Source organism: Physeter macrocephalus, chromosome 20 (genome assembly GCF_002837175.3).
Source record: "Physeter macrocephalus isolate SW-GA chromosome 20, ASM283717v5, whole genome shotgun sequence".
In the NCBI taxonomy this organism is placed as follows: Eukaryota; Metazoa; Chordata; class Mammalia; order Artiodactyla; family Physeteridae; genus Physeter; species Physeter macrocephalus.
In genome coordinates, this window is record NC_041233.1 from 86,982,412 (window position 1) to 87,000,285 (window position 17,874).

Below are 17,874 nucleotides of genomic sequence, written 5' to 3' on the forward strand. Positions count from 1 at the left end.
ATGGCTCACGGGCCCAGCCGCTCCGCGGCATGTGGGATCTTCCCGGACCAGGGCCTGAACCCGTGTCCCCTGCATTGGCAGGAAGATTCTTTACCACTGCGCCAGCAGGGAAACCCTGAAGCAATTCTTTAAAGGTGTTTAAGTTAAAACCAGTAAGGAAATTGGGCCTGACATATCATAATCCCTGGTGCCACTGAATACCATTTCTAGTAGTTGGATGATATTTTCAATAAAATGAAGAGCTTGCCTGCATCCTAAGTATTTACTTTTTCAAAAAACATTCCAGCAGGTAACATAATGTTTACATGGCTCTTTGGCCTTGGAATACATCACTGTGGAAGGGGCATAAATCCTCCAACCAGCTCTCTGTGCAGTCATGTTGCAGAAGACCACACAGACGTTCTTCCCAGAGGGCCCACTGGTCTAGATCGTGTCCAGGCCTCAATGCAGTCTCCTCGTGGATTAATGAGGAAAACAGCCAGCAAGCCTAGGACACAGGGTACAAAAGGAAAGACAGCAGACTTGGGCTGAGAGAAAGCAGGGAGAGAGGCAGAGGGGAGAAAGCAAAGTCAGGAAACTAGACGCAAAGAAGAAAAAAGACTTTGTGTGTCCTCGACATTGGCATTGCCCTGAGATGGTTAGGTGCACAGAAAGAGAAAAGGGTGCTAATTAATATTCAGGTTGCAGAAGCCAAAATGGACAGTTTCTAAGAGTAGAGGCAATTAACTCTCTGCACACACAAAAGAGAAGCTAACCAGCCCTTCCTGACTGTATACAGGTTGCACTGGTGAGTGGCATGGACTCTGTAGGTCTCATCACTGAAGGGAACCTGCCGGTGGCCAGGCATGACTTTCCCACATGCCCTGGGGCCTGGGCTGCTTCGCCCACTGGCTGAGGCCACAGTGACATCAGTGACGAGCTGGACCACTCGGCTCATTTCCCAAGAGGAACTAGATTCAGCGTCAAGGTTTACGATTCCACTGCACCTCTATATAAAACAAATCCCACATTCATCTACCTTAAAAATCAGAATTTAGTTTGGAAAAATAGTAGATTAAGGAGGTACAACCTCATTGTAGAAACTGTAAAAAATGTAAAACATATTTTGAAAAAAATTCACAATCCCATAAATTCAGAGTAGTTACATTCTTTAAAGAGTAATTTAAGTATAACTAGGTTCTAAATTTTCATAATAGACTTATAAAAAGTAACTGTCTGAAACTGCCCCAAGGCTGCCGAGACCTCACCTTCCAGACAGGATTGGAGGATAATGACTCTGTTCTTAAATCTCTATGTACTTTTTTTTAAGTAATGCTTTTAATTTAGACTACAGAATTCTAAGCAATATTCTGTACAATTAAAAAGATCATAAACAAGCTGCTGCATGGGAAAAGAGAAACCTATGAATGTTAAATATGACGCGCTCGATTCCAGATTCACTCCTGATTTTTAGTAAATGTACTCTGCATTCTTATGTAGTACTATTTCGCATTCTGCTTCACTCACTGTGTCATTTTACGTATCCATGCCCCTAACTCATTTTCTAAGCTGCCATTCCCCCACCCCACTCAGTTTTTAACTTCACACTCCATCAGGTTTGTTCTGGCCATGTCCCTGGACTGCTTAGAATCTTCTCTTGGTTCTCCATTGTCTTTAAAATCAAAGCCAAACTCACAGAACACCTTTTGAGCTGGCCTCTCTGCTTTGTCCCCCTCCCCCTGCACTGGATGCAGAGTATTAATGCAGACTTGATAAGCACTGCTGAGTTCTCTCCAGGATGGATACCCTGATTAGTACCCCTACTCCAGAGCTGACAGCCCACAGCCCCTGCCCACACCTGGCACTATCCAGCTTGCTGATTTTGCTGGTCTAACTGGTATAAAATGTTTAGGGATGAGTGATACTTAATGCTTATGGTTTCCTTTTCTGGTCATTGCTTGCTTACAAACTTTACCGTCTTCACTTGGAGCACCCATCATTTTCTTCCTGAGTTGCCTTAGATCCTTGTCAGTTTTAGATATTGCAAAAATCTTCTCAAGGGATTAATCTCCAAAATATACAAACAGCTCATGCAGCTCAATATCAAAAACACAAACAACCCAATCAAAAAATGGGCAGAAGACCTAAATAGATGTTTATCCAAAGAAGACATACCGATGGCCAACAAACACATGAAAAAATGCTCAACATCACTAATTATTAGAGAAATGCAAATCAAAACCACAATGAGGTATCACTTCACACCAGTCAGAATGGCCATCATCAAAAAGTCTACAAATAAATGCTGGAGAGGGTGTGGAGAAAAGGGAACCCACACTGTTGGTGGGAATGTACATCCACTATGGAGAACTGTATGGAGGTTCCTTAGAAGACTAAAAATAGAACTACCATTTGACCCAAAAATCCCACTCCTGGGCATATACCCAGAGAAAACCATAATTCAAAAAGATACACGCACCCCAATGTTCATTGCAGCACTATTTACAATAACCAGGACATGGAAGCAACCTAAATGTCCATCGACAGATGAATGGATAAAGAAGATGTGGTACATATATACAATGGAATATTACTCAGCCATATAAAAGAATGAAGTTGTGCCATTTGCAGACAAATAGATGGACCCAGAGACTGTTATACAGACTGAAGTGTAAGTCAGAAAGAGAAAAACAAATATATTAATGCATATATGTGGAATCTAGAAAAATGGTATACATGAACTTATTTGCAAAGCAGAAATAGAGACAGATATCGAGAACAAACGTATGGATACCAAGTGGGGGAAGGAGGGGTGGGATGGATTGGGAGATTGGGATTGACATATATACACTACTATGTATAAAATAGATAACTAATGAGAATAGACTGGAGAGCACAGGGAACGCTACTCAATGCTCTGTGGTGACTTAAATGGGAAGGAAATCCAAGGAAGAGGGGATATATGTATATGTGTGGCTGATTCACTTTGCTGTACAGCAGAAACTAACATTGTAAAGCAAATATACTCCAATTAAAAAAAAAATCTCCTCTTGGACCCGTCAAGACTTAATCCATAGTGTCCTTCACTGAAGAGATATTCCCAATTTTGATGAAAGTAAATTAACATATCTTTTGCTGGAGTCTGTGAGTTTTAATACTCATTCTTCAAGATTATTCTACTGTACTCTGCTCCAAGAAATTAGTCATCACCTCCTCTAGGATCTTGAAAGACTTTATTTGTCTGCTTTAAGGAATTTTTTGTGATGTTCTGTTTTGCTTTCTGAAGTCTGACCTCCTCAAGGCTAAGGACTGAGTGTTGTTCATCTCTGAATCCCCAGTGCATTCTGACTCATGGCAGTTCCATGTTGGTGGAATGAATAAATGACCCATGGTAGCGGCCGTGTCGTTATCTATGTGGAATTCCAGTAAGTCATTTCCTCTCGCCCCTACAATGCATTAGCAGAGAACCTTCCGCTCCCATGGTCTCTTTTGTCCACAGTTACTTGGAATTGGAACTCAGACAGAGTGAGTAAAAGACAGCATCAGATGCTGGCCCCAAGAGATCTTGAAGCAGGGCAGCCCTTCGGGGCATGTGTGCTGCTCTTCAAGGAGGGGAGGTTGTCTGCAGGGAGAAGAGAGCAAAAGTCCAAGGGGCCAAGGGAGGGAGATCAGGTTTTCCTTAGTTCTTGCCAGGTTCTCTGCTTCTCATCCCTCATGAAGCTTTGGTCATAAGGTACCTCTCTATTCCTTTACCTGGAGAAAGCTCCAGTAAGTATCCCAAAGACACCTAGTCACATGTTTTCTACTTAGTAACAGAATAATTGCAACTTTCACATTTTGATTAGAGGTAATAGTAGCTTACTCAATATTATGGCTAAGGCATCTTTTTAAAAAAAATATCTTTATTGAAGTATAATTGCTTTACAATGGTTAGTTTCTGCCGTATAACAAAGTGAATCAGCTATACGTATACATATATCCCCATATCTCCTCCCTCTTGCGTCTCCCTCCCACCCTCCCTATCCACCCGAAGTGAGAGAGTGGTAAGGCATCTTTTTATTCTAATAGCCATACAAAAGTAAACTCACATTCAACTTGTCTTCCACTGATCTCTTTTTAACTGGCTACACTTTTTGTTCTTTAGTTGGGCACACCATGCTTATTGCATCCAAAATTTTTCACATGAAAGTGGAAAACTCAGATAGCAATTTGGTGTGTTGATGGAAGGACCCAATAAAAAGGTAGGAATCAATATCACTCATTTATTTGTGTGTTAATTCGATTTGTATGTTTTTAAAACGTAATTAAACCTGAATCAGTCTTCTTTGATTTCACGTTTGTAGTAGTTCATACGGTAACTAGGTTGAGTGAATGTTTTTTTTTTTTTTGGCCATGACTTGAGGCTTGTGGAGTCTTAGTTCCCCAACCAGGGATTGAACCCGCGCCCTCGGAAGTGAAATCACAGAGTCTTAACCATTGGACCACCAGGGATTTCCCAGGCTGAGTGAATTTTAAAACTTTTTTTAATTGAAATATAGTTGATTTACAATGTTTTTTGTTTTTTTTTAATAAATGTATTTATTTTATTTATTTTTGGCTGCATTGGGTCTTCGTTGCTGCGTGGGCTTTCTGTAGTTGCGGCGAGTGGGGGCTACTCTTCGTTGCAGCGCGTGGGTATCTCATTGCGGCAGCTTCTCTTGTTGCGGACCACAGGCTTTAGGCGCATGGGCTTCAGTAGTTGTGGCTCGCGGGCTCTAGAACGCAGGCTCAGTAGTTGTGGCACATGGGTTTAGTTGCTCCGCGGCATGTGGGATCTTCCCGGACCAGGGCTCGAACCCGTGTTCCCCTGCACTGGCAGGCAGATTCTTAACCACTGCGTCACCAGGGAAGCCCCATTTACAATGTTTTGTTAGTTTCAGGTGTACAGCAAAGTGATATATATGTATATATGTGTATTCTTTTCCATTATAGGTTATTACAAGGTATTGAATTTAGTTCCCTGTGCTATACAGTCAGTCCTTGTTGTCTATCTATTTTATATATAGTAGTGTGTATATGTTAATCCCCAACTCCTAATTTAGCTCTTCCCCCCACCCCCTTTGGTGACATAAGATTGTTTTCTGTCTGTGAGTCTGTTTCTGTTTTGTAAATACATTCATTTGGATCATCTTTTTAGATTCCACAGATAAGCGATATCATATGATACTTGCCTTTCTCTGTCACTTGTCTTTATACTTCTCTTAGTATGATCATCTCTAGGTCCATTGATGTTGCTGCAAATGGCATTATTTCATTCTTTTTTATGGCTGAGTAATATTCCATTGGGGGAATGAAAAATATATATATATATACACATATACATATATATATCTTCTTTATTCCTCTGTTGATGGACACTTAGGTTACTTACATGTCTTGGCTATTGTACTGAGTGAATTTTTTATTTAAAAAAATGTTATTGTATAATACAACACAGACACCAAAACCCACACTAAACAAATGTATAGCTTAATTAGTAATGATAAGGCAGATACACCCTTGTTATTACCACTCAGGTCAAGAAATAGAAGCTCGCTCCCCCCACCCCATGTGTCCGTCACAGTCACAGCTCCCTTCAGGTTAAGTTTTAATTATACAAATGACAAAAGGATTAGGTAAGCAATTATGCAAATAATTTTGCAAAGAGAATGTTTACATATATCATATTAATTTTTAGCACTTAATTAAAAAATCTTACTTGCAGTAAAAAAATTTATCACAATATTGGAATAATCACTACTCTATACAGTTTATTGTGTGGTCTCTCTATCTCTCTAGATAGATAGGCAGATAGATGGATAGATATGTATATAGCTTTAATATATTATCCTAGACCGATGGACAGACATATATTTTGTTTTAATATCTTATCCTCACTATACCCCTTCCAGGGGTTTATTTAACAAACAATGAAGCTAAAGATCAAAGATAAAGAAATTTGCTCAAGGAATAAAGGTAGAATTGAAATCAAGCAGATCTAACCCCCTTTCCATGATATCCTGCTATGATAATTCTAACTGGTTCTTATTTGTTCATTAAACAGGTTTGCCATACTCTATGCATGTTCTGTTACTGTATGTTACTGAAAGTAAGAAACTCCATTATTTTAAAAATTATATCATACAAATATTTCACTCCTGAGAATGGTCTTTTTTCTTGATTCATCCTAGCAACGCTTTACTTTATTTTTAGCATAAAATAAATAGGCTGGCTCAAAGCGAGTATACAACAATTCTTACGGAACACATATTGTCAGACACTATGCTGAGCAGTTAACATTGGGAATTTCATTCAACCCTGAAAATAGTTCTCTGAGGTGGGAGTTATTATCTCCATTTTATACGTAAGGACACAGAGCGAAGCCGGTAGAAGAAGAGCTGGGATGGAAATCAGGTCTTTCTCGGGCCACAGCTCACACTGCTAGCCCCTCGGATGCACATCTGCCACACACACCTACTGACTCTGTGCTCACTGGGTCACTGATGGTACCTGCACTGTAGGAGTCTTCTACTTTTTTTAACTTGCATATTCTTGAGTAACTGAACTGAAACTATAGCAGAAAGAGATACTAGAAAGAAGCAAATGAACCAACCCCACATCCTATATGTGCTCCTAAGCCTATGTCTCTTGGCTCTTTTCCTGATTTACAGCATGTCAGGATAAGTGCTTTGGAGGAAAAGCAAGACTTCATCCAATCGTCAGTAGAAAGCCTTGGTGGCTGCAGTTTCTGTGACTTACAAAAAGGATACACAGGAGAAGAGGTAGGGAAAGTTTTGTGTCATACTTATTAATTACTGTGGATATTTTAAAAAATATCAGAGTGTTATGACAGAGTGGCAATGAAAGAATAACGTTTTCACTATGAACTAGAGTTATTTCGAATTTAGTTTGTGCAGCAGCTTATGTAAACCTGCCTGTCACTGTGAAAGCCCTTGTCTTCTTTTGTTTTCAAAGTCATAACTTAAATGACAAACAAATATGTTAAGTGGCTTTTGTGAACTGGCTACAAGCTTTGCATGCCCAGACTTGTCTGGTACAAAGTGTACAAAACAGACATGTGATTTATAAACTATGGAGTAATCAAACGAATACAAAGAAAAGGAAAGAATCCTCTATATTTGAGTATTTGGGAATGATACTCTAAAAATACTGTAAGGAAAACTTGCTGCAATTTGCTTGACTTTTCTTTGCTCTCCAAGGGAGTTGAATAAGATTGATAAATTAGGTGTGCTAATTTATTCCCCTCCAAACCATTCTGTTTCTATGAGAATCATAAGAAGCACAGAGTGACAAGGATCTCAAGAGACAACATAATTCTGGTTTCTAACATTGGGCCTCTCCCCTGATTTCTCTGTGCCCATATTTCCATCTGGAAAAAATGGAGATATTTTCGTTATTTGAAGGGTGACACAGAGACCAAAGGGTTTTAGATGTTGTGAGATACCTAGCTGTGTGTTCACATGTGGCAGTTTTGTTTGATGCTCGATTCCTGAGTTTTCATGAGCTGGCTGCTTTTCCTGGGACTGCAGAGAAAGCTGATGGATACATGCTGTAGTGGCCAGGCTTTAGGGACTCCATCCTTGTCTGATTCTGCTCTTTCGAGCTCTTAAATATAGACATTGATTACACAGTAAAAAATATTGAACATCACCAAGGATCATTCCATTGCCTTCCCAGGGGATCAGGTGGTATATCAGTTAGGATGTGAACATCCCTGGGGTAGAGGCAGTTTTATTTCCATTCAACAGGGGAACAGATTGAGGCCTGGTGAAGTTAGTGAGCTACGCTCAAATTCAAATACATACCACACAGATAGAAATAGGCTGGAACTCAGGTTTCAAATTCTGTGTTCTATTAACTAAACCATTACCTAGTTCATTTTGTATCTATCTTGGTGCTTTCAAAATTGTCCTGAAACATACAGAAATGAAGAATTGTCTTTGATTGTATTAAATGTGGCTTGATACAAACTAAATCAAATTCAAATTATATTTTAAATTCTTAGGAGAAAGATGAACTAGATCCTTCTGATTGGCCAAAAATCACAAGTTATAATAGCGTTCAAAAGGAAATGGATTGTTTGGACCATGAAGTGGCTTCCCTCTATGCAGAACTGTTTCAAGCTAAATTTACCCTCAAATAGCTTGAAAAAGCAAACGTTAAGCGTCAGTCAAAGCTGTCAGCTAGCAGAACAGTAAGTTTATGGTTAATACATCCAGCTCAAAGTTCTCCACAACAGTAATTAAGGACTAGTGTTTTTAAAAATCTTGTAACTCTTTTGAAGCATACTTGATTTGCCGGCATCTTTTTTCCTTTTAACCAACAAACAAAGCATATATTTCACAAACATTAAGTTAGCATAACTAAGAGTTGTTATTAATTCTATTTCACGATGGCAACAGGCCACAGGCTATTAAGTAAGGCACCTAAGAAGTAGCCAAAAACATCCAGAACCGTAAGTAAATTACAATGCAACTAAATAAGCAAATTTTGAGTAAGTAACCACTTTTCCAACCACTTTGCTTCACTCATCATCTGTAGATAAATGAAAATCTGCCTTTGGAACTGGCATTTCTAAAACCCAATCTCCAGTCGTCTGCAGAAAACATCACGGGTCTTGAAGATGAAAAGAGAAAACTAACTCTGATGATCAAAAGTCTCAAGGAAGAAAGGGAGCAACCCCTTTCCCAAAAAGATTTGCTGATAAAGGCCTTGATAGCTCAAAACAGGTGCTTGAATTTTGTTTGAAATTAGCCAGGCCAATGTCCCTTCCTGTGTTCTGGACTGTTGACATATTTCCTCAGCCTTAGCTGGTTTCCAATCAACAATGCTTTATTGATTGATATTTTGCTGATATATAAGACAGTAATGTCATTAGATTTTTAAAAATTTTTATTTTATATTGGAGCAGAGTTGATTTACAATGTTGTGCTATTTTCAGGTGTACAGCAAAGTGATTCAGTTATACATATACATATATCCATTCTTTTTTCAGATTCTTTTCCCATATAGGATATTACAGAATATTGAGTAGAGTTCCCTGTGCTATACAGTAGGTCCTTGTTGATTATCTATTTCATACATAGTACTGTTGTGTGTCTATGTTAATCCCAACCTACTAATTTATCCCTCCCCCACTTCCCCTTTGGTAACCATGTTTGTTTTCTATGTTTGTGAGTCTGTTACTCTTTTGCAAATAAGTTCATTTATATCATTTTTTTAGATTCCACATATAAGTGACATCATATATTTGTCTTAGCCTGACTTACTTCACTTAGTATGATAATCTCTAGATCCATTAGATTTTGCTTAACAATTATAAATTGTGGGAGATGGTGACTTAAGTAAATTCAAAATGTGATGCTGTGGTAATCTACTAAACCTCAATGTAACAACAAAGAAATTAATTTGTAAAAACCTGCACCATGACTACTCTTTCAAAGGACGGAATTGGTCCACTAAAGATTTCCTGAAACCAACTGGAGAATCTGTAGATTACCTGCAATCTCTTCACAGCCCCAGGCCAGCTTTGTTCCCTTTGGAATTCAAAGAGCTTTGCATTTGCTGGCCTTTACTGTTAGGGTGAATGAGTTTAAGAAATCACAAACCAATTAAAATACTGGTGTAGCAAAACAAATTTGGAAAGGCAAATGTGTAACCACACACACAAAAAACGTTAATGGTTTGGGATTGTTTGCTTTTTTTGACTTTCCATGCGACCATTTTCATCGGTACGACGAACTGAGATTTAACTACCAATGTTTTTGAAGAATAATTATATATATATTTAAAATTGTAACACCTTAAAAATATATAGTATACTTACTGTGCTCTGGGATATTTTAAGGAAAATAAATCCATCCTTTTTTTTTTTTTTTTTTTTTTTTTTTTTTTTTGCTTTTGGGAGGGTATTAACATGATACAGCTCACAATGGTGAAGAAGTGAGGTCTCCTGCCATCAGCATGGGAGGGAGCCACCTTGGAAGCAGCCCTTCCAGCCTTCGGCTGAAGGTGACCCCACCTGAAGGCTGACATACTCACTGCTACCTCGAGAGACCCTGAGCCACCCAGAGACCCTGTTCTCAAATTCTTCAACTGTGAGAAAATAAATGTTTGTTATTGTAAGCCACTAAAAAAACAAAATAAAATAAACTATGTTGTTGGAGTTTAATCACTGTCACAAAGTATACAGGACTTCTAGCAAAGACTGCAAGGATGGTAGAAACACTATTACTCTCTTGCACTGGGAAAAAATAGAAAACTATTAAGACAGCTTTATTCCATAGGCCTGGCTGCCTTCTTGGATGATTTAATTAAGTGATTATTTGTTAAACACCTAGAATTTTTAAAGTATCCACTGTCGTGGATAAAGAAAAAAACTTGACAGCAAACTATATGTTTGTCAGAAACTGCCTTTTTATATACCTGCCTTCGTACCTCTCTCCGTTTGCCCCGGAGACATTTCTTCCCATTTAATCTTTACATTTCTCAGTATTGCAGAAGTTCAGGACTGGACGAGTCAATCCCGTTGTTCTCTTTTCCTCATTTGTAAAATGGTAACCAAAAGCTCATCTCTCTTCCTACCTCACTGGGATGAGACAGAGTTGACTGTTTTAACAGATACAAAACTGTAGAATCACTCTCTTTATTTAGGGATTCCAATGCATTTAATTGTTTTGGTGGGGAAGAGGTGACATTCTGATTGCTAGAGTTTGAACTAAGATGATGGAGAAGGACAGAACTGGATGTGGTAGCCAAATGAATAGGTGGAGTTTAGTTAATTGCTTACATAATGATTTCAGAGGCCATAAAGGCTCTCTTATGCCTAAAAATTAAACTTCTCTGTAATGTCTGAAAACTTCATTCCTTTCCAGCTGAAGGCTCTCTCTGTTAAAATACAGAACAAACGCCCTGTTTTATCAGTCATTTATACTTTTGTGGAAGTGTGTTTAGATTCTTTCTTGGAATGGATTTTGATAGACAGAAGGATATTGGAAACTGTGTGAAGAAGTAGAGACAAAAGAAGCATAAGGTTGTCCAAGACACCTTCAGACACACTGCCTGTTTTTCAGTTTGGCCAATGATTGGTGTGATACAAAAAATAGATTCTGGTTGACTAAGAAATTGACTGACAAATACTTTTTCTATAACTTAAAAAAGGAATTTCAAGCTTACAGAAAGGTTAAAATAGTACAAAAAGTCCTATATACTCTTTATTCCCACTTGATAAGAGCCCTTACTTGCTCCAACATTGTCTTTCCCCAACTGGTCATTCATTATGCCTAGACTTTGCTTAGATTTGAGTTTCCAGCTGCTATCACTTCTCTTTTTTTTTCCCCAGAGAACTTCCTTTAGTATTTCTTTTACAGCAGATCTGCTGATGATAAAGCCTTTCAATTATCATTTACTTGAAAGTATTTCATTTATCTAAACATATTTGTAACAGTTACTTTGAAGTCCTTGTCTGATAATTCAACATCTGGGTCATCTTGGAGTCAGTTTACATTGACTGTTCTTTCTCTTGATGGACCATGTTGTCCCATTTCTTCTCTTGACTGTGGATCACATTTTCCTGCTCTTCTAATTCCTGTAATTTTTGATTGTATGTTGGTCATTGTGGATGATACAGTGTTAGAGACTGTAGATTCTTTTATCTTCCTCTGAAAAGTGTTGAGTTTTGTTCTAGCAGGTAATTAATTTGGCAGGATTCAAATTGTATCTCCAATGGTAGGCAACAGCTGAATACCCTGCTTCGCTCTTTCAGCCTTGCAGCTGTTTCTTTTCTGCCAGTCTCCTTAGGGTCTCTCATGTAGATTCGTAATTCAGGGATCAGCCAAGGACTTGGCAGAATTTACATATATATTTTGGGGTGCCCCCTTCTGGGATTCACTTCTTTCTGTGATGTTCCCCCTCACTTTTCAGTCTAGAAGCTCTACACACTGCCCTGTTCCTCAAACCAATTTCACTGTAGCTTTTTCCTTGAGTTCTAGCTATTCTCAACTGGTGGACTAAGAAATACCTTCAGGCAAAAAACCCATATAAACACAAATCTCAGCCAGTGCCGTTCCTTCTTTCAAGCGTCATCTTCTTCCTGGTTTGTCTGCTTATGGTTTCCTTCAGACAGTTGTTTTTATGTTTTGTTCGGAACTCATCATCTGTAAGAGAGTTAGTCTGACACAATTATTCCTCCATTACCAGAAACAGAACCTACAAACACTTTTTAAAAATATAAAAAAGAGACTTCTCTGGTGGCACAGTGGTTAAGAATCTGCCTGCCGATGCAGGGGACACGGGTTCGAGCCCTGGTCTGGGAAGATCCCACATGCCGCAGAGCAACTAAGCCCGTGCGTCACAACTACTGAGCAACTAGAGAAAGCCCGCATGCAGCAATGAAGACCCAACACAGCCAGAAATAAATAAATAAATAATATAAAAAATAAACATCAATTCTGTAAATTGTTGCCAGTAAATTAATTATTTCAGCAACTACCTACCAAGTATTTACTTTGGGCTAGTTACTGTTCTAGTACTGGGCACTAGAAAGCATTTCAGATATAAGATTTATATTAGCTTGTAGTCAAATGGGCCTTTTTTTAAAACCTCAAGATTAAATGTTATTGAGAGACACTTGCAATCCCTTCCCCCAAAATGAATATAATAAACATACATTAACTTGTTATGTCATAAATACTTTACATTTATGTGGTGCATTTTTTTTTCAGATTTTTGAGGCCAAAGGCATTTGCAGTTGAGTTTAATAACATCAATATTGGTTGCAGTTAAAAAGCCCCAACTTTCTTCAGCTAGCTTGCAATTTGTCAAAATATTTTTTTCATACAAATCCCTGGGATGGAGCCACTCTCTTGTAACAGTGAGACCTCTGTCATTTCTTGATTTGGAAAAGAAGAAACTTTGGAACTAGAAACATCAAAAATAAAAGACGTGAACAGCACAGTGGTCCTTCAGTTATCAAATCTGGTGCTGAACGGCTACCAATAACCCCAGACAGCGATTGGCTTCCCCTTTGACTTATCACCTTCCTACCTCGGGTGTGGAATGCTGCATAAATGGCTTTAGCTTTTCACTATATCTAAATAAAATAAAGGTCAGCATAGACTCCAGTGCTAAAGGTCACTCTTTTATTTTGGGGCGAGAGGTCCAGGATAGAAGAAAGATGACTTGCTGCTGGAAGTTTCCATGTTCTTCCACCTCCTTAGTTCTTGGCTTACTTCCTCATCCCCACTCTTAAGTCCTCAGTCAAGACCTGTCTCGCCCAAAGAGACTGAAAGGAGGCTGAAGAGGGACAAAAAGACAGGTGGGAAATGTTTCTTGCTTTGTAGTTTTGTGTGAGTCTGGCTCTGGATTTATTAGGGTGTCAAGTGGGAAACAGTTTAACACTAAACTCCAGTCCCTCTTCTATGAGCCTCACTATTTTGCATATGGGTTGGATATAAGCCAGGTGTCTTTTTACTTCCGGTTCTCCGGCACCTATTCCTATTCTGTCATTAGAATCAAATAGCCTATAGAGGATGACATATGGCTAGCACAGAGTTTGTCCTCCGTAACTGTGTGTTGAACGAATCACCTGGCTCCCTGTAACATGCTTTGGTCCCTTCTCTTTTATTAAAAAATTGATTGATTGATTGATTGGTTGGCTGTGTTGGGTCTTCTTGCTGTGCGCGGGCTTTCTCGAGTTGTGGTGAGTGGGGCCTACTCTTCGTGGTGATGCGTGGGCTTCTCATTGCGGTGGCTTCTCTTGTTGCAGAGCACAGGCTCTAGGTGCGTGGGCTTCAGTAGTTGTGGCTCACGGGCTCTAGAACGCAGGGTCGGTAGTTGTGGCGCATGGGCTTAGTTGCTCCGCACCATGTGGGATCTTTCCGGACCAGGGCTCGAACCCGTGTCCCCTGCGTTGGCGGGCGGATTCTTAATCACTGTGCCATCAGGGAAGCCCCCTTCTCTCTTTAATTATATTTTCTAAGATACATTTATTCTTTTTAAAAAATTTTTATTTTATATTGGAGTATAGTTGATTTACAATGTTGTATTAGTTTCAGGTGTACAGCAAAGCGGTTCAGTTTTACATATACATATATCCATTCTTTTTCAGATTCTTTTCCCATATAAGTTATTACAGAATATTGAGTAGAGTTCCCTGTGCGATACAGTAGGTCCTTGTTGGTTATCTATTTCATATATAGTAGTGTGTATATGTTAAACCCAAACTCCTAACTTATCCTTCCCCCACCCCTTTTCCCCTTTGGTAACCGTAAGTTTGTTTTGTAAATAAGTTCACTTGTATCATTTTTTTAGATTCCACATATAAGTGATATATGAAATTTGTTGATTATTTTATATATAGTACTAAGATACATTTATTCTTAATATCTGAAATTATTTTGATTACCATTTTCTCTCTTATTTTTACTCAATACTTAAATATATTTCCGACATTACAGCAATTTCACCCTAAACTCTGCGTCTCGTTTTCTGATGAATCCTATCAGGAGTTCCACCTGAAACGGTGTGGGGTCATTAGCAAGCATCTGTGCCCCTCGGAGCAGCGGGCTGGGCCCAGCTGCACACCCAGGGAGGCTGCCCCTCCGTGCTCACCGCGGAGCATCTGATGCAGTAAAGGAGAGAAATGAGGAAACAGAGAACACAAGTGTTACTGACCTGTTTATTAGTCATGCCTTTTTTCTTCCAAAGAAAATAGTTCCATCGAACCCTTGGTGGATTCAGGGGCAGAAGCAGGACAATCAACTGGTGTCCCTTTGAAGTGTGGCTGCAGGGCATCCCCCGCTTTCCCAGCTCAGCTGTGGAAGCAGAGAAGAAACTTCAAAGGCAGACTTGCTGTTGATCCTGCTGGCGGAGGCGTGACTCCCATCAGAGGGCTTTAGAGAAGAAAGGAGGAGGAATCTTCCTCTCTCACGTGCCAGAGTTCCACTCTCACCAAATGATCTGTGAGGTTTTAGTCGTGACTGTCCCTGTCTAGTGGATGCAAATAAGAAACCATCGCAGTCCATTTCGTTGTGATTGCTATTTATTTAGGTACACTGTACAAATCAGCTGAGACAGCCAGTTTTCGTAATTTGTCCAGGTTTGTGCCACCCATCAGGGACAGCAGGTAAACCGCTCCCGCTCCTGATTACATGACAGCAAAGCGAAGTTTAAGAAGATCGTCCCCTTGCTGCTCTGCTATCCCCAGGTCATAACTGTAACTGTTTACAATCCTTCAGTCCGAGTATTCATTCTACATACAGGCGGTGCGTTCAAACTCATCTGTGAGTTAAGAAAGAATTATTCCATTTGGCCAACAATTCACCTTGTACAATATATATATACTTGAAACATTTAAATTTTAAAAGTAAATGCCATTTCCCTGAAATGATTTTATTTGGTCTAAACCTTTTCATTTAAGATTTATATTCTTTACTTCATAATTATAAAGGAAAGGCAATAATGCTTGAAATATTAACTCTAACTCTTAAAATTATAGTTTTGATTCAAAAACGAATTTATGGACAGTTACATGGACAGTTGAACTTCCCTGCCACTATCTCCAACCGGCTTTTATTTAAATAAATAGGAAAAACTGGGCGAAAACATTTCAATGTACAGTACAAAAATGGTACAAGATATGAGAGTCTGCAGGGAAGCTTATTATGCTAAAAAAGCCTATGAAACCATAAGTTACATTAAAGACTGATGGTCACATGACCCAAAAGCAAGCCGCTGACACCAGTCAGAGGTGCCCAAGTATTCCGCAGCGTAGCCCCAGCATGGCCGAAAGAAGACTCTTCTGGTGGAAGAAACTCCTGGGAATACAATTGAGGGAAACAAACTCGTCACAGAAAACTTCTACAGTTAGCAGGGGGTGCGCATCACAATTTCACAACGCAGAAAAGACAGTTTACTGTGCAAATTCTGAAGGAGCAAAAACGGTTAATTCGGTTAGAGGTAACACCAGCCATAAGAACACACGTTAGTCCGTTATCCCTATTATATTTATCCCAGAACACAGTCGAAGAGGAAGTTATTCCAATGATTAGATTTTTTTTTTTAAGTTGGCAAAAAAGTTCCAAAGTGGCATCAGCTCCAGACTCTTTCTTCCAAAGATGTGTTTTTATTTCCTGATTGTATCCTCAAGGGATCAAAGTCTTCACAAGGTAAAGTCACCGTCGCTGGTGAGAGTCTGTCTTCCTAGGTACGTGCAGACTCTCTGTGTTCAGGCCTTTTGAGGAATTTCTAATTTGTGGAACAAATGATTTGGAGATGAGGTTTAAAAAAGTGAAACAGGGCTTCCCTGGTGGCGCAGTGGTTGGGAGTCCGCCTGCCGATGCGGGGGACGCGGGTTCGTGCCCCGGTCCGGGAAGATCCCACGTGCCGCGGAGCGGCTGGGCCCGTGAGCCATGGCCGCTGAGCCTGCGCGTCCGGAGGCTGCGCTCCGCAACGGGAGAGGCCGCAACAGTGAGAGGCCCGTGTACCGCCAAAAAAAAAAAAAAGTGAAACAAAACACACCAAAAAATTGGGGAAAAGTCACAAATAAAATGATTTTATGGAGACAGAAGTTTTAAAAAATGCTGCCCATGATTTAGCAGCGTGAGGAGACTGCACTCTTGAACAACGATCATTTCTGCTGCTCATTTTCTGAGATTTCATTCCAATGAGAGCTGTACACTGTCAGCTTGGCTCTGTGGCTGCTGATAATCATACTTTCTGGCTATTAAAAAACAAACAAAACAATAAGCAAGAAAAAAGGAGATACGATTAATAAAATCGCAAAATAATTATGAGCTCACATCATTAAATCACAGTCATGATTCTCAATAAAGAATTAGCTTAGAATTAAACAATTTTTTATTCATTAGAGGAAATTTATTATACTTCACGATCCTCTAATTTCTCAGCAGTGCTGATATCCATTTTCGGATGTTTATTATTATTGTTTTGTACATCAGGATTAGTCAGAGCATTGAAATATAGAGTAAACACTAATTAAGCTACTAAACTTAAATTAACATTTTGTAATGTCCTTTCTTATTCCCCATCTCCACCTCAAGATAAGTTAATAATAATGCTTTTGTCCACATCATAAGGAATTTGACTATATTTTAAATGACAAGCCTAAGAGATTTACTGAACATTGTCATTAATATAAACTAAAGAAAAAACAGACTTGCAATTCTGTGTTCTTTTTTTGCTTCTGAGAAATATTTATTGAAGGTCTTAAACTGAAACTACAGAGAGTGCAGGGCTAAAGTCTTTGCAAATGTCATTCACTGCTTGGCTTTCAAACTTTCAGTCTCTTCATTAAGTTTTTACCAGCCAAGGAAGAAATACTATTTGTATATATACTCAGGGAGGATCCAGATTATTGTGGCCGAAAGCTTTACAATTTTGGGAGTCCTCTTTAAGGAAAAGAATTTTGTTTTCTATTTCCTCTTGAACCTCCAGACTAAGTCAGGACTAGACATGCCATCAGCACTAAGAATGATGCAATGTGATGGGACTCTTTATTTTTCAAATAAATTGATTTATTTATTTATGGCTGCATTGGGTCTTCGTTGTTGGGTCTTAGTTGCTGGGCGTGGGCTTTCTCTAGTTGCGGCGAGTGGAGGCTACTCTTTGTTGCAATGCACGGCCTTTTCACTGCGGTGGCTTCTCTTGTTGCAGAGCTTGGGCTCCAGGTGCACGGCTTCAGAAGTTGTGGCACGCGGGCTCAGTAGTTGTGGCTCACAGGCTCTAGAGTGCAGGCTCAGTAGTTGTGGCGCACGGGCTTAGTTGCTCCGCGGCACGTGGGATCTTCCCGGACCAGGGCTCGAACCCGTGTACCCTGCATTGGCAGGCAGATTCTTT

The 17,874-nt window shown here is 39.4% G+C and overlaps 1 protein-coding gene and 1 long non-coding RNA gene across 4 annotated transcripts in view; one reads left to right on the forward strand and one right to left on the reverse strand.

The window, feature by feature from the left end:
* The first annotated feature begins 3,462 nt into the window (after nt 1-3,462).
* LOC102975145 (uncharacterized) lies at nt 3,463-11,385 on the forward strand. The gene is made up of 4 exons (XR_449195.2): nt 3,463-3,504; nt 4,124-4,220; nt 6,669-6,779; nt 8,560-11,385. It is a non-coding gene; the product is annotated as an uncharacterized lncRNA (long non-coding RNA).
* A 711-nt stretch (nt 11,386-12,096) lies between these two features.
* Nucleotides 12,097-17,874, reverse strand: part of SMIM19 (small integral membrane protein 19) — a 17,149-nt gene continuing 11,371 nt past the window's right edge. For 2 of the 3 annotated variants that reach the window (XR_008616110.1, XR_008616111.1), the window contains exons 4-5: nt 14,692-16,738; nt 12,097-12,173 (exon numbers count right to left, since the gene is read on the reverse strand). Coding sequence is in view for 1 of the 3 variants with exons in the window: in XM_007127114.4 (XP_007127176.1) it covers nt 16,674-16,738 (65 nt within the window). In the remaining 2 variants the exon portion in view is untranslated. Of the gene's footprint in view, nt 12,174-14,542; nt 16,739-17,874 lie in introns of those variants that run through there. The other variant, XM_007127114.4, reaches the window with a different exon arrangement.